We start from the raw sequence: 25174 nt of genomic DNA on the forward strand, positions 1-25174 counted from the left end.
GGTCCCTTCCTTCCCCCCCCCCCCCCATGGTGGGTGGGCCATGACCAGAAACCAGACCAGACTGTGCCACGGAGAGAAACACATCTCACCATGACCTGCTTCTGAAGATGTTAGCCATCGATACAGGGGAAATGTTAGGAGTGAAAACTATCAGACCATGACCCTGGAAAACCCAGACCAGCCAGTGCTGGCAGGGGCTGATGGGAATTGTAGTCCATGAACATCTGGCGGGGACACCCCTGATGTACACATGACAGGTTAATACACGTTACTCTTCCAAAGACGTGACCATATATCCAATTTTTATCCCTCCAAGGCGCTCACAATAGCATTCATGATTCTGTCACCCTCCCCATGTTTCCTCACAACAGTCCTGTGAAGCAGGTGAGGTTGCGAAAGATTGTCTTGCCTGAGGACAGCCAGTGAACTTCCATGACCAAGTGGCAATTTGAACTGTGGTCTCATCTAGCCATTCGGCATGATGATCAATCCTGTTTCAACCCTCCATTCTCTCACTGGCAAATACAGTCTGGACCTTCTCTAGCAATTGGGGAGTGCTGCCACCTTTGCTGTCAGAAGGGGTAATGGTTAGAGTGCTGGACTAGGACCTGGGTTCAAATTTGCCTTTGCTGTGAAAAGTACTGGGTGACCTTTGGCCAGTCATTCTTTCTCTCAATCTAACCTAACCCACAGGGTTGTTGTGTGGATTAAATAAAAGAGTGGGAGAACCACATGTACTTCCCTGGGCTCCTTGGAGGGAAGATGGAATTAACACGTAGTAAGTAAAGAGCTTACTTTCTTGGTGGGCCTTGTGGCTCTTCCCCAGCTGTGTTTCTCTTTGGTTGCTCTGGCCAAACATGAGTGGACAGCAGCTGTTCGGAGCAGCTCTGAGGAAAGCGAGATCGAAACAGACCGTCCGCTTTCTCAGACCAACTTTGCCAGCACAGAAGGAAGGAAAGAGGCAGCCTTCAGTTCTAAGTGTTTGCTTGTTATTTTTGAATCATAGTCAAGAGGATGAACATTCTGTAAGCCAGGGAGTCTGAGCCTCAGGTGATACTTCAGCTGAGCCATGAATTCCCTTTATTGTAGGACAGCTCCTCGTCACGCAGAGGGTCCCAGGTTCGATTCCTGGCATCTCCAGATAAGAGGGTTAGATACCAGGTGATGTGGGTGAGACCCTGAGGGCCCCTGCCAGTCAGAGTAGGAAACAACGGCTTTGACAGATCAAGGGTTTGACTCAGTATAAATTCATGTGTATGAATTCAGCTTGAGCCACACCTAAGCAGGGACATATCTGCAAAAAATGGTGCCAGGGCAAGCCCTGGAATTGTGCCCCCACTCCCCAAATCCCACAAGTCTTCCCCCTTTTGGAACCAGCTCCCCAGTGGCCAGGTCTACCATTACGTTTAGTCATGGGTAATTGACTCTAAGGAGGGTTTGTCTATATGCCCTGGCTTGCCCCACCCTAAATACGCCAATCCACCTTATTCCCTTTTTACAGACTGGCAAAACCAAAGCTAGGATGGGAAGGATTTGCCCCTTTAGCTACAGTGAGTTATTTTTTGACCCTTGATTTGGACCAGGGGATGGGGCCAAGTTCATGGAGTCACTTACCACAGTACGCATCCCCCCCCCCCCATGACCAGAGAGTGTGATAAGCCCTGCCCTTTTCCTGGACTTGGAGTTGGGAAGGAGACACTGCGGGGGGAGGGGGGTCTGTGTGGTTGTACTTATCCTTTGGAGTTTCTGCAAGTGTCTCCTCACTCAGCCTGATACCACAAAGAAGATCCTGCTTCTCCTTGGACTGATGGCAAGCACAGATTCGGACTGGCTACCCAGGCTAACCAGCATTGGCCGATATCTGAGAATGGGGCTACTGCAGGGGAGGATAGCCTGCGGGTTTGATAACTGTTTCCAGGGGTTGTTCCTCTTTTTATCCCCCACCTGTCTTGTCTTCTTCCAGAACGCTCTGGTCTCCTTCAAGGAGTTGTGCGGCTTAACACCAGCAGCCAACATCAAGCAGTGCATCTTGAAGCTGGCCACGTGGCTACAACCCAGTGAGAAGGAGAGCCCCCCGGCTGTTACCCTGAACCTGGGCGAGGAGTACCCTTCCATGGAGGCCCAGGGGCCCGTCCCAGAGCTGCTACGGAAAGTGCTTGCTGCCTACGACACTGTGAGTGGTGTCTCTTATCGTGGGGGACTCGGCTTTCTCTAATAAGCATTGCGGGGATCTACCGTCAGAGAATGTCACCCCTTTCTGATGTCAAGTACCTGAAAGGTCAAGATGATGCATACTAGACCACTAATTTTAGAACTATAAAAATATAGAAAACATGGGGGGGGGGGGGTTGTACTACAGATTAAAATCATCAGATTATGTTAAGGGATGTGCTGTCTCCTTCTTCAGTGACAGAGGAGGACTTATCAGTGAGTCAAATGGCCAGAGGGGATCAAGGCACTGGGCAACTTCTTTCTGTTGCTTTGACACTAGCCCTTGGATGTGTAGATTGCTACTCTAAGGGAACTTCCTTCCTTCCTTCCTGGTTCTCCTCCACTCTTCACCATTCTTGCACACACTCCTCCATCTTGTGCCATGTGTGCAGAGAGATGTAGACAGCATTCCTCACCATCCAGCTAGTTAGATTAGGATAGAGAACTTCTCTCCACTTTTCTATCCAGAATGGAGTTCGCTAATAAAGACTGCTCTTATTAGTTTGAAACTGTGAATTGACTCCCAACTTATTTTGTTCTCATCCCACACACATGCCTGGGTAAACTCCACTGTATTGTGCCTCTGCGCACTGTGCTGTAACACAAAGGTATCTCTTACCAAAGAGAATAACAATAAAGGGCCCATAGCATAATCTGATAATTTTTAATCTGTGTAGATGGATGGATGGATGGATGGATGGATGGATGGATGGATGGATGGATGGATGGATGGATGGATGGATGGATGGATGGATGGATGGATGGATGGATGGATGGATGGATGGATGGATGGATGGATGGATGGATGGATGGATGGATGGATGGATATCCACTTGACCTTTCGAGCACTTAATTCTAATGTTATAGAGTTAAATTCTATTCCCCTTCTTTGTTTACGTACCCCTTTTGAACAGCCTTGGTCCCAACTCTTTTTCTCCCCCTTCCCCTCAAATGTCAAGTGCAGAAACATCCACAAAACATCAACTAAAAGCTGCTGAGCCAATGGGCTCCTTTGGAATTCTGACAAGACATGGTGGGCGCAGCAGCCGCAAAATGGCTGCCGCAGGAGATGGAACTGGCCGTAAAATGATTGCCATAACATTATTTCAGTCCCACAGTATAGATTCTTGTGGTGTGGTGGCAGCTGCTGTTGCTGAAGCAAAAAATTTTTTTTAATCGGCAGTCAATAAAATCTCCAACAGCCATTCAAACCCTCTTGGGCCAAAGCCCTACCTAACCCCATGCACTTGCTAAATAACACTTGGCAGGTGCCAGAAAAGGTGTCGGTGGGTGCTGTGGGTCCCTTGATGAGGACCCCATGCTCTATGGCATGCTGCCTCTTTTACCTTGGAGGGCCTGCTAAGGATGCTATGAAGGAAGGGGAGCGGTTGATCCCAGAACTTGGGAGGGCGGGGGGCGCTTTGCTTGCCACATCTCCCCACACATTCTCTTTGTGCTCCATCCAGATGATCCAGACAAGTCGGATGCTAATTGAGTCGGCCGACGCTGTTCACGCCAAGATTATTCAGGTGCAACAAGCAGGTGGGTGATGCCTCCTTTCCCTCCTTCTGGGATGTTTGTGCTGTACGTTGCCTTTATAGAAAGGAGGGCCACAGGTGAAATGAATGCTTCCCCCCCCGTAAGGAACCCGTAAAGTCCAGGCCAAAAGTAACTTTTCAAGTTCTTATTGAGCTGACATTCTAAGTCGATCACAAGCAATGCGGGAACTGACCTCCCAACGTTCGAACAGCCACTTTTACAGGCTCCCCACCAGTTCCCGCCAAAGTTAGATAAACACCTGTAGTTCCCATCCGAAAACCACATTGAAACAGTTTCACACAGACAGGCAAAAGAAACAGGAGATACAGATACTAGAAACTACAGATACTAGAAACACTCCCCAATCTGGGCGTCCCGCCAACCTTGTCAGACGAAAACCTTCCAAGGCTAAGCAGCAACTTTACACCCCCCCACAGACAGCTCTCAAGAAGTAGTTCTCTGTTGCATGTTGGGCTACTTCGCTCAGCCATTGATTTTTCTAGCCAGAATTACTGCCTACCTGAAGGCTGCCAGGCGAATGTGTGAACAAACCCGATGCTCAAAAGCAGCGTGTGCCAAGATAGCAGACGTTTGGCCTGCAGTCTCATATTTGCATGGGTGTCTCATTCACATACACAGATTACACCTTCCCTGGAGGTTGCAGGGTTTTAACCTGCATATGCGGATCAGTTCTTTTTTAAAGTTTGTGTCCTGACCTTCCTTGAAATAACTCTCATGACCCCCTTGGCCAGGACTTTTACATCCTGCGTGATTAAATTGCACACCAATTATGCCGCCGATGGGTCTTTTGTGTTAAGAACGTAAGAAAGAGCCTGCTGGATCAGATCAGAGTCCATCTAGTCCATCACTCTGCCACTCACAGTGGCCCACCAGATGCTTTTCGGAGCTCACATGCAGGATGTGAAAGCAATGGCCTTCTGCTGCTGCTGCTGCTGCTCCCAAGCACCTGGTGTTGCTCCAAACACAGTGATTTCCAGTGGAATGTGTTCATATATAGCTTTAGCTTAAGAAGAGTTTATTAATTAGTTTATTTTTTGGATTTGTAAACCACTGACCCTGTCGAATTGGTCTCATGGTGAAATAATGTGATATGCTTAATCACCCAAGAGTGTGCGAGCATGTGATATATATTATGTGATATATTATGTGTATAGATGAACGTACTTTTGCCATGCTTCTTGATTTATAAATGAATATGTGAACAGACTCCCTCGTCAAAGGTATTCCAGGCTTCCAAGATATTGTCAAAGGCTTTCATGGCCAGAAGCAACTGACTGTTGTGAATTTCCCAGGATGTGTGGCCATAGTCTGGTAGAGTTAGCTTTTAGCATTTCTCCCACATCTACAGCTGGTATGTTTAGAGGCATGTCACAGTAAGATGAGTTTTTCTCCATGGCCCAATGTAAAGTATGCCACTCCACACCGCGCCATGGAGAGATGCCCATCTTACTGTGACATGCTTTTGAAGATGCCAGCCATAGATGTGGGCAAAAAGTTAGGAGCTAAAACTACCAGAACATGGCCATACAACCTGGAAAACCCACAACAGCCATAGTCTAAGCTCCTTTATTGAATTTTCAGTTTTCATTTAAATAAGTATATCTGGTCTTTTTCCTTGTGGAGGTATAAGGGAACCTAGGAAAGTTTTTGTTCTGTACAATAAGTAAAGTCTCTCCCGCCTTCCAGCATTCTACAGACAGGTTGCTGACGAACATTTTTTTTTAAAAATGAAACTACATTTTTGTTGTATTTATGATTAGTACTTGATTTTGAGCTGATCTGCACTGAATTATCCCTTCAGGACTCTCACACAAGCTGTCTGGCTATAGGCCTGGGTGTGAGTCAACCTCTGCAGGGGTTTGCTCGAATTTCCTGGGCAACTTTCCCATCCAGATGTGCTGTGTCTTTAGCACTGGCATTTCTGTGTGACTCAGCCATCCTGCTGTAATAGAGAAGTGTTTCCTTCCTTTGCATGCATGCCGTTATTTTTGCATAATTCCAAGCCTAAAGTTCTAGAGGTTCTTGGAATTTGCTGCTGGCTAGGATTGAAATGACAAGGGGGGGTGAGGATTGGCGAACAGTGAGGGTGTGGGAATGGGAGGCAGAATTTGTGGGGGGAACAGGGAGAGATGGAAAAGAGGACATACTCAGCTGGAGAGAGATGTGACTTTTTCAGAGAGTTGACATTTATAGGATGATGCAAGCCTCAGGACCTGTGGTGTACCCATGCTTTTCCGTGGTTCCATTCTTGTCTTTGCCTAAATAGGGTTTTCAGGTTTTTGAAGCCCTAGAAAAACCTGCAGAACATTTTTTCCCAGGGGTGAAAGTGGGAAAACCATGCTGCTATGGACAATGATGTTTTTTTCACACTATCTTGGATAGACTTGCCATGGGCACATTGATGCTTTCCCCTGTGCCCCTCTTTCTTCCACCAACACTTTCCTTGCTTCTCCAGGGATGGGTTTTCACAAAGAGCTACACCGGCTGGAGGTGAAGGAGGGTCTGAAAGGGCGGAAGCTGCAGAAAGCACTGGAGAGTTTTGCCTGGAACATCACAGTCCTCAAGGTAATTTGACTCTAAGGAAGGGGGTCTCCAGAGCAGAATCCCAAACCACCTTCTGCTGTAGCATTGTCCCCATGCAAATCGAGGCTTAAGAATCCCTGAGCAGATGTGCAGCATCTTTCCCTCCTCTTCAGGAAACCCAGCCGACTATCGCATGCCGGACGCCACCGCATTCCTGAACTATTCTGTTACAGTATAGTCCTGTTACCTTCATAGAAAAGCCCTCCTGACAACTCTGTTTCCCAAAGTTCTCCACATAAAAACACAATTCAGAGATTGTTATCGTATTTTTATCCAGCTTTTTTCTAGGGATCGCACCAGAGTCTCCCCTTCCTCTGCTACAAGCTACCCTCTGGGCTGGCAGCTTTGCCAAATCTAAGACCAACATCTGCCATCTAGTGGTTCTTGAACGCTTATGAATTTGTGTATATTTAAACTATTGTGTGTTGTTTGGGGGCTTCTTTCTTTTCTTTCTTTCTTTCAGCTGTGCATTTTGTTAGCAGCACATTGATTATGAGAGGCTGTGGCAGCTTCCCTTGCAGGCCCATCTCTCTGGGAATCAAGCTAAGCACTTTGAGCTGCTGCATGAATCCATCTACCTTGAGCGTCATGTGTTCTGTGATTGTAGCATGTGCTTGACTGTGCTGCCAAGTCGGACCAACAAATTTTAGCCCACCAAGCAGCAAATCCAGATTGCTCTCCACTCCAGAACTCTCAAAATATAATAATCATCTAAACGATTGAGAATTCGATGCCTTAAATTAAATTGCTGCCCCTTGGGAACGGGCAGCAGCTTTAGAAGAAGAGTTTGGATTTCTATTCCCCCACCTTCTTTCCTGTAAGGAGACTCAAAGGGGCTTACACCCTTCCCCCACCCACAACAAAAACCCTGTGAGGTGGGTGGGGCTGAGAGAGCTTCGAAGAACTGTGACTAGCCCAAGGCCACCCAGCTGGCATGTGTTGGAGTGCACAGGCTAATCTGGTTCACCAGATAAGCCTCCGCAGCTCAAGTGGCAGAGTAGGGAATCAAACCCGGTTCTCCAGATTAGAGTGCACCTGCTCTTAGCCACTACACCAGGCTGGCTCTCAGCATGGCAGAGTGGGGATTTGAACCTATGTCTTCCAGATCCTAGTCTGACACTCTAATCTTTAGTGGCAGAGGTCATGCATTATTTATTTACTTCATTGACATTTTACCTTTCTCAATGGAGATTCAAAGAAGCTAATATTTTCCTCCTCTCGGCTGTATTTTATCCTCACAGCAACCCTATGACTGGCCCAGGTCACTCAGCAAGCTTCCTGACAGTGTGGGGATTTGAACCTGGGTCTCATAGATCTTTGACCAACACTCCAACCACTGCACCACGCTGGCCTTCAATATTCAATCCTTGGCACCTCCAGGTTACATAATTTCCGGCAGAAGAACTGGGAAAGGCAATTAAGAGAAGGTGCATTCCCACTAGCAATGCAAAGGGGAAGCAATTCCTTTGCATTGCTAGTGCCAGCGTGGTGTAGTGGTTAAGAGCGGTGGACTCTTATCTCTAACCAGGTTTGATTCCCCACTTTTCCACATGAGCGGCAACTCTTATCTATTGAACTGGATTTGTTTCCCCACTCCTCCACATGAAGCCTGTTGAGTGACCTTGGGCTAGTCACAGTTCTCTCAGAACTCTCTCAGCCTCACCTACCTCACAAGGTGTCTGTTGTGGAGAGAGGAAGGGAAAGGAGCTTGTAAGCCACCTTGAGTCTCCTTACAGGAGAAAAAAAGCAGGGTATAAATCCAAACTCTTCTCTTCTCATCCAACAGTTCATGGCTGGGATGTCATCGAGTGAGGATGTTGCATGTTTACCAGCTAGGAAGTGAGGCCACCAAAGGGCACCCTCCACCCCTGCAGAGGCCTCAGACTGGGAGGCAAGCCCCCCTGATTTGCCTCCTCTTTCCTGGGCCTTCTGCCTTTCTCCACGTAGTCTTTGGAGGTGGCTTGGAATGTTTCGCAGTCAGGTTTAATAAACCAATTTTTTAAAATCTGAAAAAAGCCAGGGAAAAAACCCCATAGCATGGCGGGGGGGTGGGGGGTGTTTTGGCTTTTTGAAAATTTCAAGGGTCTTTTAAATGTGAACATGATAAATACCGAAAAATGTTGCACAGCCCTAAGGAGAACATTACAGTTGATTTACAATTCATGTTCTCTGGAGGTCCAGTAGAATGAAACTCTCTGATGCTAGGCTAGAAGAGCCATCAGCTACAATTCTGTACAGATTTAGTTGAGGGTAAGCAGTGTAACCACTTATTTATTTTTATTGCCTAGTTATGTATCTACTTCATTTATACCCAATCTCCCCACTGGGGACTGAAAGCAGCTTATATTTTTCTCCATTTTATCCTCACAACAATCATGAGAGGAAAGTTAACTTAAGCTGAGAGGAGGTAGCTGACCCAGCAAATTTCCTTGGCAGAGTGGGATTTGAATCTGCATCTTCCAGATCCTAGTCTGACACTCTAACCATTATGCCAGACTGGCTTTTATTTTATAACATTTTTTTTTATTTCACCCTTCTTCCAAGAAGCTCAGGGTGGCATACATCAAGGTGGCGTAGTGGTTAAGAGCAGGTGGATTCTAATCTGGAGAACCAGGTTTAATTCCCCACTCCTCCACCTGAGTGGCAGAGGCTTATCTGGTCAATCTGGTCCACACTCCTACATTCCTGCTGGGTGACCTTGGGCTAGTCACAGTTCTGTCTGAACTCTCTTAGCCACACCTACCTCACAAGGTGTCTGTTGTGGGGAGAGGAAGGGAAAGGAGCTTGTAAGCCACCTTGAGTCTCCTTACAGGAGAGAAAAGTGGGGTATAAATCCAAAACTCTTCTTCTCTCCTTCTTCTTCCCTCTATTTACGCCTCACAACAACCCTGTGAGGAGGTTAGGCCGAGAGTGACTGCACCAAAATTATGCAGTCCGCTTCATGGCTGCATAGCAATTTGATCCTGGGTTTGCCAGACTCTTGGCTGACTCTTACCACTACACTGTTGAAATGGACAAGTTGTGCATAACAGAACATATTGGAGTTGTATATTGTGCATATTGGAGTGCAGCTTGTTGAAAAATAGGAGACACAAAACCCTCCTCTGTTTTTTGAGACAAGCCTTGCAGGATTTGAGTTTATTCCCCCCACACAGACATAATCACACATTATTAATTTTTTTAAATGGGGGCAAAGCAGCTTTATATTTTTCCCTTAAAGACAACGCGGCTTCCATCCTCATCTGTTTGCGTGTTTGTTTTTTTTACTGATTTATCCTGTTATCAGTGCAGGATCAGGCCTTGAACAGTCAGCAGGCGAAGAACAGGGGAAGCGTGCTTATTGCTTCTCTGAAATCATCATCTCTACATAGCCTGTGAGCAGGAGGAAGAGCGATTATTGGGAAACATCTGCTCTCCAGATTTAATCCAGGGCAAAGGTGTAACCCTCTTGCTTTCCCTCCCTAAGCACTGTGGGAACTGTAGTTTGGTCTCCTCCTGATAATCAGAAGTCAAATTCCTGCATATGAGAGCATCTTACTCTGATTCAAGTCATTCGTCTATCTAGCCCTGTCAACTGTGGCTGACCGTAGATGTCCAAAGATTTGATCCTACCAACTTTTCCTTTTTATCCCATCTGATTCTCCTGACTGCAGCCACTATTTTGCATTCCTTAGCATACTCTTTTTGGTGATCAAAAAGGGACCCCTGTTTCCCCTTTCAATGTTAGAAAATTTGATGGGATCCAATCCCAAGATTTCAGCTAGTGGCATTTGCCAGTCCTGCAACCTGACTCCTAGTTAAAGCAGGGGCGTAGCAAGGGAAAATGCAGCCCAGGGCAGACTCCACCCCCATGGGCTCCTGCGCCCCACTTTGCCAGCGGTGGGGCCTGGCTGGGCAGGACCTGGTGCGCACAGCGGCCTCTGCCAACCCTAGCGGGGTGAGAAGAGAAAGAGGAGGGCTGTGGGGGCAATTTTGCACCCCCACATGACCGGCGTCCGCCCAGGGCATCTGTCCCCACCCTTCCCCAAGGTAGCTACGCCACTGGATTAAGGTTGCCAATCTTCAGGTGGTCCAACTTATTAATAAATAAAGATGAGGCTGGTGCAGCGAAAGCAAAATTTAAAAAACCACTTGGTACTCCCAGCTCACAGTAATACAATACTTTATAACTCAGGACAAATTCTGAACCTTTAAACATTCAAATGCTGCATGATGCCTGTCCCAATTAAATCAGTAGTTAGTCCATACATCAACTGGTTTCCAATCATCATTACAACATTAATGCAAAAATCCATACATTTAATGTGCGTAAATCTTTTTGAACTCAAAAATCCATTTCAATCAAAGCAATCATATGTATGGGCTAATCGGCTATCGGTTGAAGCTTGATCTCAGTAGGGTCTTCAAAGGCCTGTTGTAATGTGTGAAGATATGCATGCTTTAACTCAAAGACATTCAGCATGCCATCTCTTATCAATGTTGTTAAATCAAATACAGTTACATGTAAATTTCCTTGAGGGTATACCTAATCCCATACATTCAACACATTTTCTGTAAAACAACTAACATCATTCTTTAATTCCAAACAGTTATTTGACATCTCTCTTAAATGTTATTAAACAAATAGTTACCATCTTGGACTGCAATTCCAGCTATAGTCTGTTGTTCCTGACGTTTGCTTCTAGAAGATACACATACTTTAACTCAAGGCATTCAACACACTGTCTCTTATCAATGTTGCTAAATCCACCTATATGTAAATTTCCTTGAGGGTTTACCTAATCCCATATATTCAACTTAAGTAAGATTAAAACACAAAAACATATTTTTCATAAAACAATTTATATTTTAGGAGGAGGAGAAGAAAAGTTGGATTTATATACCCATTTTCTCTCCTATAGGAGACTCAAAGGGACTTACAATCTCCTTTCCCTTCCCCCATCACAACAAACACCCTGTGAGGTAGGTGGGGCTGAGAGAGCTCCGAAGAACTGTGACTAGCCCAAGGTCACCCAGCTGGCGTGTGTTGGGAGTGTACAGGCTAATCTGAATTCCCAGATAAGACTCCACAGCTCAGGTGGCAGAGCGGGGAATCAAACCTGGTTCCTCCAGATTAGAGTACACCTGCTCTTAACCACTATGCCACTGCTGCTCCTCCACAGAGCGATAGAGAGGTTTGAGTTTCTGTAAACCTCTAGAGACCCCAGCACTCATGTAGTGAGACTGATCAGAATGATGGTTGATGATAGGAACCTAAGGGGGCATATTGACAACAATACAGCCAAATTCCTGATTAAAGAATTCCCTAGAGTATCCATTTTTTAAATTGTTTTTCCAAAATTCACAAATCCATCCATCGACCACACGGCAGACCCAGCGTGTCTGGTATAGGCTGAGTGTTAGAGCCTGTAGCACAACCTTTTGTAATAAACACACAGACATACTTAAAAGACACTGCAGACCTGATCAATAAAAGTGAAGGTCTCAAGGTATCACCCAATGTCTGTTTCGTTACATTGGACATCACTTCCCTGTACAAGAATATGCCACATGAGGAGACAAGACAGACAGCTCAGCATTATCTGGATTCTCAAGCAGCCCGTAGTTCACCTACACATTTTCTTTTGGACCTTTTAGATATTCTTTTAGATTACAGTTATTTCAGGTATGACGACGACAAATGCTTCCTGTGGGTTAGAGGCATTTCAATGGGCAGTTCATTAGCTCCCTTATTAGCAAATCTATTCATGACGAGATTTGAGAATACCACAGTCAGTGATGCAGCAGTTAACCCTCTTTATGACAAGATCATTTTCTGCAAGAGATTTAACTGAACTGAAACCTTGAATGGCATTCAGGTAACAACAATGATACATACTTTAAAACAGACTTATAAAAGAGCATATAACAAAATAGAGATCTATATAAAGGTTACATTAAGAACGCTCTGCAATTACAATACAGAGGAACCTGGCAGTCAACTCGAAGACTTCTCTTGAGCCGTTGTCCAGAAGGATGAGGGTTTTCTGTTGGTCTGTGAGAACGCTGTTGTCAATCAACAGAGGTGCCAGGAACTTCCCCCCAGCTGCATTATATAAAGGACAATGGTGTAGGATATGATGAACTGACTCTTCACCATTCATGTTATAAATGCAAAGCCCTTCATGGCATGGTATTTTCATCCCCCTACCAGATCTAAGAGAAGATTCTCTCTTCTCCTCCAAGAGATTTATAGACTATTTGTTCATGATATTGGAGGAGGAAGGATCAGTGGAAGCATTTGTACACAGAGAAATAAACTTTAGTAATGTCTTTATTTTAAAGAAAACAGACTGATAATGCATACTTTCATTATCATTCTTTCCTTCCTTGGCACTTAAAGAATAATTTATCTTTTGGAATTATCCTGAGGGCTAAAAGGAATGACACTTTAACCAAGGATTATAAACACGCAGCTGGGATGGGTATCCATGGAAGATTTTTTTTAAGCCAGGAAACATGCAGATTACATCAATAGATCTGATTCATAACAGACTAAGAGTGAACTTTCAAGTTATAGAATAACCATTTCCTTTTAATTTTCCTCCTTAAGTGACGGCATTAAACGTTTTATCTATAGGGTTATCTATAGGTATTGGCCAATTATTCAGGATGTACCTGGATGTGAGACACCACCTCTTATAGGTCTTAGAAGAACAAGAACCTTAGGGAACATATCAGAATGTGCCTAAGACTGAATGCACCTAAAGATGTTACCCCTTTAAATTCTCACTTAGCAAGCAGTGCTTCAAGGACAGAAAGGTGAGAAACCAGGGAATCTAGTTGGAATCTAGACTGTGATTCCAACTAGATTTCCTGGTTTTTCACCTTTCTGTCCTTGAACTATTTGTTTAACAACATTTAAGAGAGATGTTAAATAATTGTTTTGAATTAGATTGGTGTTAGTCTTTTGTTGTTTTACAGAAAAAATGTTGAATATAACCCTAAGGAAATTTAACTCTAAGGAATATAACCCTATGGAAATTTACATTTAGGTATAAGTTCTGAGGTGAATTTACTTCCAAAAGCTCTGAAGTGATCCTGCAGTTTGGGGAGGTCTAAAAGGAAAAGAGTGTTGGGTAAATACTCAGTTCCTTTTAGCTTTTGGGCACCAGCGTGTACGCATGAATCTCTGAGAGTAAGTCTGAGTCAAAGCTGTATAACGGTAAGAAAGTCTATCTTATTTCAAAGAAATTAGAAATCTGTGACAAACTAAAATCTTATCAAAGCCATATGTCATCTGAGCTGTACTGTTAACATCTTAATATTTGTAAATAAGTTCTAATGTTTTATGGTTGAACTTTGAAAAGCCTTCAGCATGGTGGTTTCTGCACAGCACACTAATAGCATGTGTAACCCGGTTTCCCCTGTTGCCTTTGCACTGGACATTCCACCCTTCCAGGGAGTGATTACGAACAGCTGGGACTTCTGTGGCTCCTTTGGGCTCTCCAAGAAGATGACTAGTTTAGCAATTTTTGTAAAACCAGGGTTGAGGGAAATGTAATAGAACCCATTTTGGGGAAGAGCCCCGTGTGAAGGTTTTTTCCCCAAAATGGGATAAATAGCTTCCTGAGCCTGTTATATGAAGTTAGGAGGAGATACATTCGGATTAATTTCCTGAAAAGGTCTCCTTCATCAATAACCTTAGTTGGCTATCTGTGGAAGGGGAGAGGTTTTTTGAAAGCGTTCATATGCTATACCCAGGCCAATCTTCATACTGATGGGGTTTATTTGGATGGAATAAGTATTACCCTGTCTTTTTGAGGAGCCATTTGTTAGCAGTTTTGAAAGGAGTCTCTGACTCCATTGCTTGTTCTATCTACGTACTTATGTTTGTGCAACATTATTGCTGATGGGACAATTGGCTACCATTTATGAACTAAAAACAGCTAATCTCCTTATCGAGGACATTGGTAGAGCAATTGAAGATTTCCAGCAGCATTGAAAAGATTCCCAAGAGACTGAGTCCATACAATAGAATCTTCTTGAATTCAGAAAGATCTATAATGTATGGCTAGATGACACATGGTCCTTGAGAGAACTAAACTCCCAAAGTACAGTAAGACATGAAGAGAACTCTTGGGTCCGCCTTTTTTAGATACTTTACTTTCACACACAAGGCTAGACCAGTCTGAGAATAATGCCAAGCAAGAGATAACACAAATTGCAACAGTGAAAACAGGTGTCAGCAAGAAACCGTCACATTCCAATCTCCTCTTTACACTCCGGGAGATTCCAGGAGAATTGGATAGAACCTTTTCTGTTGAATAATTATTATATTTGCTTATTTCCTCTCTATTGTAACAAGTTTAAGTGGTATATTCTTATATAAGTCAATTAGAGACATTTTAAGGATATATCTTGTAAGAGGGGTATAAGCTGTTTTGAGAGTTTGTTGGTATGAATGTGGTGTATGCATGAATGGATAACTGATTGTAACATTTATTTTTTTCACACTGTTAAAATGTTTTGCACTTTGTAATACTGAGGTTTGCTAAACACGGTGTAATATTTATTTCTATCGGGTCTTTCACTGCCACTAGCACTTTTGTTAATCTGTGCAGAAACCACCCACGATAATCTCGTAGATCAAATACAGGAGAAAAAAGGTGGGAAATACCCCAGTGTGACACTTGCATTTAAAATGCTGAAGTATATCAGTGAATGAAAAAGATGTAGGCCGCTTTAAATTAAAAAGCAGGTGGCCAATTTTAGCAGGACCAGAGAAAACAAGACCAACAGCTGATGACGCATTTAACTCTCTGGTATGATATGCCGAATGTAGCAAATCACAGTGTAGCAATGATCCCAGTTTAGCTGTATGTGGCTTTACCCTGGGAATTTCCACTATATAGCAAAGCCAGTCTCCTTTTCCTCCTATGTGAGTAGACCTTTCTCATTCCTCCTTCACTGTTCAAGTTTCTAGACACATTTTGACTTGATGCCTTCTCAATCTAAACCTGTGTGTTAGAGAATACGACTTATTCAGTCCATGTGGCCCACTCTTCGGGCATGTTCGCAAATGCCAAATAATGCACTTTCAATCTCCTTTCAATGACCTTTGCAACTGGATTTTACTATGTGACACAGCAAAATCCACTTGCCAATGATTGTTAAAGTGCATTGAAGATGGATTGGAAGTGCAATGCTCAGGATGTGTGAAAGCACCCTTATTATTACAATTTAATGTGTGCTGAGGCTGAGCCCTGGCATTAAAACCTGATTCCAAAGAAAGATCTTGGCAACAGCATGAGCTCTGTCCTGTGGGGACTTGCCATTGTGCGTACCAGAATGTATGTGCTGGGGGGAAAGACCCTTCTTTTCTTGCGTTTAGCTCTAAAGATCCTTAACTCTGGTATATTTTACACAAATGCGGCAGGATTCCTATCCCAGTGTTTGGTTGTAGCTCATTGTTTTTCTGATTCTTTGAGCAGCAAGTGGCTGTTGTGTTTGGAAAAAGTCTGCTTCCATGTCCTCAGATTCAAGTTTCTCAAATCTACTTTGTGTCCCAGAAATTCATTTTATACTGGAGAATTATTGGTGCTTGAAAGTCTTGATTTTTTCCACCCTACTGTAGCTTGCTGGACTTTCGATTATTTTCTCTCCTGGACCCCCATGACTGTCTCCCTTGACCTTTGCCGCCCTTTCTCCATCCACAGGGCCAGGCTGATCTGCTCAAACACTCCAAGGCGGAAGCGCTGGACACACTGTGGCAGATCCACAATGCCGCCCAGTCCTGCGGCATTGGGCGCAACGGAGCTGCCTCCCCTGACCTCTTCCGCAGCCGAGCCGTCCTGGATCCCATCCAGGAAACTGACGGAGGAGGCAGTGACACAGGATCTTCCTGACCCGGAATAAATAAGGACAGAGGGGAGCAAGTCCGTGGACACAGCAAGGGCTGTACAGAGACGACTGGAATGTGACAGGTTTTTTTTTAAAAAAATAGACATGTGAGCACAACATCACCACCATCACAGTGGGAGGGGAAACTGGTGGATTTCTCAAACGTTTGTATGAGCTGCAGCTGGGGGCAAGGTGCCAATTTCGAATTCTTCACCATTTTAAGGGTGAAGACCTGGTCTCTGGGGTGCAGCCACAAAAATTCTCCCACACAAGCTCCACTGCTGCTGAGAAAGCAAAAGGGCCCCCTTTGACCACCCCATAGGGCTGTGCTGGATCACAAGACCTGCATGGGCAAAATGCCATGTAGGGTGGAAGCTTTCGTTCGGAAAGGATTTTGCAGAACTGAGTGAAACATTGGCTGAGTCCAACCCATTGTTAAGAACGGGAGCTGCTGTGTTTCTGTGCCAATTCTGTAGATTCGAGAGAACTTTTTCAGACTGGACTTCAGAGACCTTGAGGGGAGAGGCAGGGTGTCGGGGGTGAGGGAAGCAACAGACCCTGGAAGAACAACCAAGAAGCAAGGATACAGAAGTCTTTTATAGCAGTCTGGCCAAGCAGCCGGGCTTTCTTAGGCCATTAAAATTAGTGGACTTAGAAGGGAATAGCTCCATTTAGGATTGCACAGCAAGAGTGTCCTATGTTCTGGCCAGTTAGTGTGAGGAGGGGACCTTCCTTGGCTGGTCTTGCTGCTGCTGGCTGGAGGCTCAGAGGCCTAATATTCCTTGAGTTCCCAGCTCAATTCCCACAGTAAACATGAACCCAAAGGACCTGGCACACAGCAGGTGTGTGTCCCTCATTGCTTGGCGAGAGATAATTGCTACTTGCAATTTCTTGGCCCAGTCCTGGTGACAGCTCTCCCCCTTCCCCCCTTCACGAATTCTGAAACCTAATTCACCAGCAGGATGGGGATGGTGGTGAAAGCCAGAGGCCAGGCATGGAAGCCGCAGGACCCTCATATCAAAGTTAGGCAGTTCTCTGAGGCGTGGACTTTTCTCAGGGCACAGTGACTGTGGAGGAGAATGGCCTAAAGAGAAGGATTCCTGGTAGTTCTCTCCCCCCTCCAGTTTTTAAGTCAACCAAAAATTTTGTTAGGGTGGAGTAGGGAGAATCTCAGATTCCCATTCTAATAACAACCCCCCCCCCCCCCCCGATTTATAATTTGCCTCACTTAAATTTTAGTAGATTATTGCTTTGGAGGGAGATTTCCACAAAACGTCGAATGTAGCCCACCGTCCCCAAAAGGGTGCACCTCAAAATCAAACTGGAAAGTTTTGATATTGGACATTTTGGATGTGAATGTTGCCAAGCTGTGCATTAGCGCAAACTTTTGTTGTAGTTCCACACATGTCACTCTCTTTTCTTTTTCCCATGTTTTGAGCAGCTGTGGTGGGAGGCAGGGAGGCATGGCTGAGATAATGCAGCTGGTCCCTGCTCTCCCACTTATCAGGCCTGGGAGGTTTGTTCTTAAATTGAGAAGGCTGAATTCTGTTGACAATAAAGCCTGAGGTTCTCTTTCATTTTGTTGCCTCCTTGAATTGTTATAATCTGATTCCTCTTCCAACACTGGCAATAGTTTTTGTTTGAGAAGTGTTTCAAACATCCATAAAGGAGACGGAAGAGTTAAATCTGTTAAATCATGAGACCACTGAGCAGCTTAAAAATAGCCGCTGTAAAATAACATTCAAGCACACCAAAATGGTGTTAAAGACCACTTAGAACTTGGGGTGAACAGAAACATTTTTACCTGGAACAGAGCAGCAGAGACACCAGGTGAGTCTCAGTGGGGAAGGATGTTCCACAAGCAAGGTGCCACTACCAAAAAGCCCATCTCTGGTTGCCATCTACCAGTATGGTGCAGTGGTTAAGAGCAGGGGGACTCTAATCTGGAGAACTGAGTTTGATTCCCCACTCCTCCACATGAGCGGCGGGCTCTTATCTGTTGAACCAGGTTTGTTTCCCCACTCTTACATTCCTGCTGGGTGACCTTGGACTAGTCACAGTTCTCTCTGAACTCTCTCAGCCCCACCTACCTCAGAAGATGTCTGGTGTGGGGAGAGGAAGGGAAAGGAGTTTGAGTCTCCTTTCAGGAGAGAAAGGCAGAGTATAAATCCCAACTCTTCTTCTTCTTCATCTCTCAAGCTGATGACAGGAAGCAGGGCTTGTGTGGAGGATCTTTGTTTCTGTGTAGCCTCTCTCACTCAAACCCAGGCGTTCTCCATGAAGTAACATTTGCTCCATATGTTTTCATCCTTAGTTTCATGGTGTTTTGCCCCTTAATTTGGAGATCCTTTCTTGGAGACATTGAGTGGTAGAACTAGGATCTGAGGATGGCACAGCAATTGCACCCACAAAACACCTGTCCATGTGTGCTAATGACCTCCATGCGCCATGTGCCACCATGGAAATACGCCAATACCATGCGCCTGGGCCAGGAAACAAAAAAGCTGCCTCTTGCTTCCCCTTCAACGTTTTTGAGGTAATTAGTGTAATGGGTCTGTGCAAACAAGGACAGGCCCGTCTCATTATTCCAACTGAGCCTTCAGCCATTTTTGTGGATCATGACTGGCTGCCGGGTTTTCTCAGACAAATTCATTAGTGGCAGGGAGAAATAACAATGTCTTGGCCTGTTTCCAAGAAACGGTGTACGAAGAAATTCTTTTCTGACCCATCTTACGTGGTTTGGCGTGGGGGTGGGGGGGAGGAAATGTATTCTGTAGGGCACGGCAATTGCATGGTCATAGATGAGAACAAGGGAGGTGCCCAGTGGCTTCTCAGAGCCTGACCCTATAAATCCTCCAGCTTTGCTAACAGTTGCAGAGAGCTTCACCCCTGGAAGTTTATAACACAAGGCTGTTTGGGAGCATGAAGATTCCCCCCAACTATGAAGACGTACAATACTAAGGTACTGGTTATGTTGGGTTAGGGATTCCAGATTGGTGGGTGGGGCAGGCAGGATAAGATGGGAAACCTCTAGAAGCTGTAGACGGGGCAAACATATACCAGATAGAGTTTGAGAAGATGTACAAAGCAAATTTTTAAAAAGACAATCTGGTAGGGCTTAACAAGATGTTACAGCACACCATAACATAGTTTTGGCCCTTAGAGGACTCCATACAGAAGCAGAACATCTTCAGAGTACTACAGAACTCATCAGTCAAAAGAATTCTGTAAAACAGAGAAGCTTGCATCAACCTAAAGTTGGTGCAGTGAAAGACTGACCCTTGTTTTATAAGTGTTCTGTCCTTCTGGATCACCATGATTTCCTGCTTCCGCGTGACAGAGCACAAAAGCATTTCTAAGGCTTTTCTGTAGGTTTTGATGCAAAGGAAAGGTGCACGCCTGATAAGGGGGTAAAGGGAATAGGATGAGAGAGAGCAGCCAAAGAACAGGTGAGGTAAATTGGCACTACATACAAAATTCTGAACAGCCATTAGATGGCCTTAAATAATGCCATTTTGATGCATGCATCTTTATTTTCAACTGTTCCTAATAAGAATTCTGTCTTCTCCACAGCCGTGGATATATATTAATCTGTCATTTTCAGTGAATTTTGCATTATGATCCCGAAACTTCTTTGTTATACAGCTAGAGCCAATTCTGATCTCATTAGTATTTATGTAGTTTGGATTTCTTTTCTTTTTTGCCTCTAAATGCACAACATTTTAGTCTTCCTTACACTGGAATGCCATTTTGTCGCTCATTTATCTGTTTTAAAGAGATGCTTTTGAAACCCTGGTCAGGAGTTCATTGACTTGAATAATTAAGTTGGCAACAAGCTTGGCTACCTCGCATTTCGCCCTTGACTTATTCCTCAATATGATAAATAGCATTCATCTCAGTGTGGAGATCTTCGGGGTGGGGGAATTCTCATTTCTGTCCATTCGCTTTCTGCTGTTTTGGCCTCTTTGACTTTTTAACTCTTGGGGGTTTTTTTACCCCTAAATTATAATTTTTTCAATTTTGTTACATCAAAAACACATTGATTAATTTCAATCACAGCTGGTAAAAGGTGGGACTGCACCGCACTGATCAGTTTCTGTTGGATTACCTTTGGATAGTTGGTTACTGACATTCTTGCAAAGAATCCACGGGTCAGTGAATGTTCGTCTGATCCAGGCAAACAGGATGCGCCTAAACAGGTGTGCACAGAAAACTTAATGCAGAATAGTTCAGAGCTACTGAAAGGTCTTGAATATGCATAAATATATATATATTTAAAATGTCTTAACGGTTACAAAGTGGAATTTAAATTTGCAAAAATACAGTAGACAGTCCAAAACCAACATTTCTACATTTTTAGAGTCGGTTTTTATACCCCACTTTTCTCTACCTTAAGGAGTTTCAAAGCAGGGTTAAAAAAAAATCAAGGCTATACAACAAGAACAAAAGGGAAGAGAAAGAGCCTGTAATAAAGGGTTTGTTTGTTTTTTAAAGCATTTTGCAAGTCTTGTTTCAAAGCTAGCAGAATGACCCAGAGGAGGCTGTTGCTGTTCTTTAATTTGAGGAAGCTGGATCTATTTTCATTGCAATCCTCGTTCAGTTTTAGTTCAAACGGAGACTGTCTCTTGCTTAGTGACTAACAAATCCAAACCTTTCCTTCCCAAAACCACACCTTCACCTATACACTGAGACATGGTGTAGTGCAGGGGTAGGGAACCTGCGGCTCTCCAGATGTTCAGGAACTACAATTCCCATCAGCCCCTACCAGCATGGCCAATTGGTTGAATCTAGCCAACTTTTTTGCTCAGCCAATCTCCCTCCCTATTATTGCCATGCTGACAGAGGCTGATGGGAATTGGCCATGCTGACAGAGGCTGATGGGAATTGTAGTTCCTGAACATCTGGAGAGCCGCAGGTTCCCTACCCCTGGTGTAGTGGCTAAGAGCCATTAAGAGCAGGGGACTCTAATCTGTTCGACCAGGTTTGATTCCCTACTCCTCCAATGAGCAGCAGATTTTCATCTGGCCAACCAGGTTTGTTTCCCCACTCCTACCCATGAAGCTTGCTGGGTGATCTTGTGCTAGTCACAGTTCTCTCAAAACTCTCTTAGCCCCTCCGACCTCACAAGGTATCTGTTGTGTGGAGAGTATAAGCAGGAGTTTGTAAGCTGCTCTGATGCCTTACAGTTGAGAAAAGCAGGGTATAAATCCATCTCTCTTGCCCCTTCTGCACATGCAGAATAATTCACTTTCAATTCACTTTACAGCTGGATTTCTGTAGAATAACAAAATCCACTTGCAAACAATTGTGAATGTGGATTGAAAGTGCATTACTCTGCATGTGCAGAAGGGGCCCCCCTCTCTCTGTACCAACTGACCATCCCTGAATCTTCTGGAAATACCACAAAGGAGATCCAGGATTTCTCCTTTGTACTTAACCTAAATTTGGCTTCCAGGCCTTCTTGCAACTGCATTTCCCACTGTTGTCGGTACTCACAAATGCCGCAAAGATTGACTCCTCATCATTATTGAATATTAATAGTAAAGCAAGTGGCTTGTGCTAATCGCAAAAGAAGCAAAACTTGGCAAACCATGGACAAGATAGAGGTTCCTACAATACACAGATGCCAGCAATTTCCCACAAAAATGGCTTTGTACATTGACTTAAACCCTCAAAAAAGTGCCTTATGAGGACTCAGCATGCACTAAGATGTATGAAATGTTCAAAGCAGTTGAGACATGACTGAAAGAAAAGATAGAGGGTACTAAGGAAATTGCCTCACTCAGTCATGCAAGAGATTATAAAATCATGGTGAGGGAAATTGCCAAATCATCTATCTCCCTTTTCTGTGATTCCTTATAGGTCCTCAACTCATTCCCCATAATAGCAAAGTCCATAGTTCAGTCAGTATCAAAAGGATTCCTGGACTATTTTTGTTGACATTTTCATAACTAATAGATCACAAACAACTGAAATGATAAACCCGCTTGCCTGAGAATTTAAGTCTTCATATACTGTTTGTAGAGCTGCATTGGTGGGTCTGTCGGATCCAACCACGTCCCAGTGTTTCTCCTGTTGTAGTGCTTTATTTAATTCTGTTAGCACATCAACGCAGGGACCATAATGTTCTTGCACAAGCGATTGCCATCTGAGATTCTTTGCCTGCCATCTCTTCAGAATCTCTGGCAAATGGTAGAGCAGAGCCTGGTCTGCTGGTTCCATAACCAAAATGTCACCAGAATGCAAGTCAAGCAGCAAAGTTTCACACACTGTAATTCAAGATAGAAGTAAATGTTGATTTAGAAACTACATAATATATAGAAAAGCTTAGAGGCAGAGATCACCTTTAACTATTGGCTAAGAGGAGAGCGAGTGGTGAGTATATATGGCCATGAATATATCAGTCTAAGAGCAGACTAGAGGTAGCACATAAAATGGATGGGCTAATCCCTAACCTTATGGTCCTATCTAACTGACCACCAGTGGCGTAGCTGCCTATGGACAAGGGAGGGCACTTGCCCTCAGGCACCCCCTTGTGGCGGGCGCCAAAAATTGCAGGTTTGTTTTTGGATATTTTTGGTATTTTTTCATTTTTGGCCTGCAGGGGGCGCAGTCTTTAGGCTAGCAGCACCAAAATTTCAGGGATTTTTTGGGAGACTCTCCTGATGTTATCACCCAGGTTTGGTGAGGTTTGGTTCAAGGAGTCCAAAGCTATGGACTCCCAAAAGGAGTGCCCTCATCCCCCATTGTTTCCAATGGGAGCTAATAGCAGATGGGGGCTACACCTTTGAGGATCCATAACTTTGGACCCCATGAACCAAACTTCACCAAACCTGGGTGGTATCATCAGTAGGATCTCACAAAGATACTCTGAAATTTTGGTGTTGCTATCTTAATAATTGCACCTCTGACAGCAGGTACGCCCTAAATTTCCCCAGATTCTCCTTTTAAATCCACCCCCTTCCTGCCAATGCTTGTTTTATTTCTTTCTTTTATTCTCTCAATGCCTAATAAAGGTGGTGGTAGTGGTGGTGGTGGTGGTGGTGGTGGTGGTTGTTGTTAAATCCACACCCTTCGGCATGGATTTAAAGGGAAAATCTGAGGTCCCCAGTTTAAACATTGAAAGTGATGCTGTTTCAGGGTGGGGGAGAATCCACCCCAAAATAGCATCGCTTTCAATGTTGTTTAAACTGGGGTCCCCAGATTCTCCCTTTAAGGTGGATTTAAAAGGAGAATCTGGGCTCCCTAGTTTAAACACCATCGAAAATGATCCTGTTTGGGAGTGGATTCCAGCATCACTTGTTTAAACTAGGGAGCCCAGATTCTCCTTTTAAATCCACCTTAAAGGGAGAATCTGGAGTACCCAGTTTAAATAACATTGAAAGTGATGCTGTTTCCCCCAACTGGGGGAACTGGATACAACACCATAAAATTGGATACACCACCATAAAATTTTCATAGCAGTAATAAAACATTTTGAAAATGTTTTCAAAAAAAATTATTTCTGCTGTGTGGCATGGCCCATTACTGTGTTCAGATTTGTGAGTTGGGGCATGTTCTATACTGTGATGGTGACTTTGAAACGACCTGGAGTAAAACATCATTGTTTGGTCACAGTGAGGGAGGGCGGCTGCCAATGGGGGGGGGGGGGGGGCCCCAAACTCAGGTTTTGCCCCGGGCTCCAATTTGCTTAGATACACCTCTGCTGACCACTTGCTACCCCCTGCAGGGTCTTCCTCTCAGGAGAGAAAGGGGGGATATAAATCCAAACTCTTATTTTTCTCTTCTTCATTCCTTTGCTCACTAGACATTACTAATTCCAACAGATCTTCCCTTGAAGACACTGTGGGGCATGACATTCCCAGTTATTCCTCTGGCAGGAACACACACAGGCTCTCCCCACTGTTAAATCTGCTCTGTCCCCTCACAGATCCACAAAACTGTGCCGCTGTTCCTTCTCTTCTTGCTGTGCTCCTTCGCCGTAGCCAAAGAAGCCATGCCGAACTATTGCCACCAGAAGAGCTGCTCCTGCCGCATTCTCGAGCTGCTCCACGGCATGGGCAACCACGCGGCTGGCATCCTGACCGTCGGCAAGCGGAGCGACCCGATGCCCACCAAGGCTTTCCAGGACCGGCTCTATCGCCTCCTGCATGGCTCCAGCAAGCAAGCCGCTGGGATTCTCACCATGGGCAAGAGGGCAGCTGAGCTGACGGTGGAGCACCAGGGAGCACTGCTAGCACCGGTTTCCTATGCTGCAGGGTTAGATACAGCCAAAGCCTGCCTGGCGAAGGATTTAGAATCCTACCAGAAAATGAGCAGTGGAGAGACAGTGTCCTAAGGGGTGTGCAAAGATTTGCAAATGAGGACAGTGGTTCCCATGAGTCTTCTCTCTTGTCAATCATCACCACTGTTGCTATTTAATATCATTTGCATACCAGGTGCTGTACCAGAGGTCCAAGCAGTACTCCCCTTGTTGTGTAAGATAGCTCTTTCCAGCATCTGTCACCTCTGCTGTTCTTTCGCAAATAAAGCAAAGCATTCTGTTTCCTAGCCATTCTGTCGGTCTACATCTGTCAAGAACAGCATAACACAGCAGGAATCTCAAGCGTGGTGCCTGTGGGCATTTATTCCAGTACCCACTAAGTGTTTTTAAGAAGTGGGTGAGGCCAGGTAGGGCTTTTGCCCAACAAGATTTCCGCCTGACTATTGGAGATTTGATTAGCTGTGTAGATTTTTTAAATGTTGTTTTGGCGGCAGCTGCCACCAAAGCACACATATCTGCTCCGTGTTACTCAAGTGAAGCTGTGGCAATCATTTTGTGGCTGGCTCCGCCTCCTGCAGCAGCCATTTTCTGGCAGCCATTTTGTTACTGCATCCACCATGCTGTGTCAACATTACAAATAAGCCATAAGACTGTAAAAAGGTGGAGACCTGTACT

At 44.6% G+C, this 25174-nt stretch overlaps 2 protein-coding genes across 4 annotated transcripts in view; both read left to right on the top strand.

Annotated features, from left to right (window-relative positions):
• The window catches only part of LOC125444774 (inactive phospholipase C-like protein 2), a 53958-nt gene extending 36145 nt beyond the window's left edge, over window positions 1–17813 (top strand). Inside the window, exons 3-6 of one of the 2 annotated variants that reach the window (XM_048517429.1) lie at window positions 1964–2173; window positions 3678–3753; window positions 6227–6336; window positions 16053–17813. In XM_048517429.1, coding sequence (XP_048373386.1) covers window positions 1964–2173; window positions 3678–3753; window positions 6227–6336; window positions 16053–16241 — 585 coding nt within the window. In that variant the 3' untranslated portion in view covers window positions 16242–17813. Of the gene's footprint in view, window positions 1–1963; window positions 2174–3677; window positions 3754–6226; window positions 6337–16052 lie in introns of those variants that run through there. The other variant, XM_048517430.1, reaches the window with a different exon arrangement.
• Window positions 17814–18358: 545 nt separating this feature from the next.
• HCRT (hypocretin neuropeptide precursor) lies at window positions 18359–24786 on the top strand. Of its 2 annotated transcripts, none has more exons than XM_048517795.1 (2): window positions 18359–18772; window positions 24167–24786. In XM_048517795.1, the coding sequence occupies exons 1-2, from the start codon at window positions 18659–18661 to the stop codon at window positions 24572–24574; spliced, it is 522 nt and encodes a 173-aa protein (XP_048373752.1). In that variant the 5' UTR covers window positions 18359–18658; the 3' UTR covers window positions 24575–24786. The 2 variants fall into 2 exon arrangements, with proteins under 2 accessions (XP_048373752.1, XP_048373753.1); XM_048517796.1 differs by lacking the exon at window positions 18359–18772 and adding an exon at window positions 18794–19198.
• The last annotated feature ends 388 nt before the right edge of the window (window positions 24787–25174 follow it).

This window comes from Sphaerodactylus townsendi, linkage group LG15 (genome assembly GCF_021028975.2).
Source record: "Sphaerodactylus townsendi isolate TG3544 linkage group LG15, MPM_Stown_v2.3, whole genome shotgun sequence".
Classification (NCBI taxonomy): Eukaryota; Metazoa; Chordata; class Lepidosauria; order Squamata; family Sphaerodactylidae; genus Sphaerodactylus; species Sphaerodactylus townsendi.

Excerpts from the sequence above, each read along its gene's own strand:
- HCRT (XM_048517795.1), top strand. The coding sequence starts at position 18,659 with ATGTGTGCTAATGACCTCCATGCGCCATGTGCCACCATGGAAATACGC. Across the intron at positions 18,773-24,166 it reads TCCCCTTCAACGTTTTTGAG|ATCCACAAAACTGTGCCGCT; the intron begins GTAATTAGTGTA and ends GTCCCCTCACAG.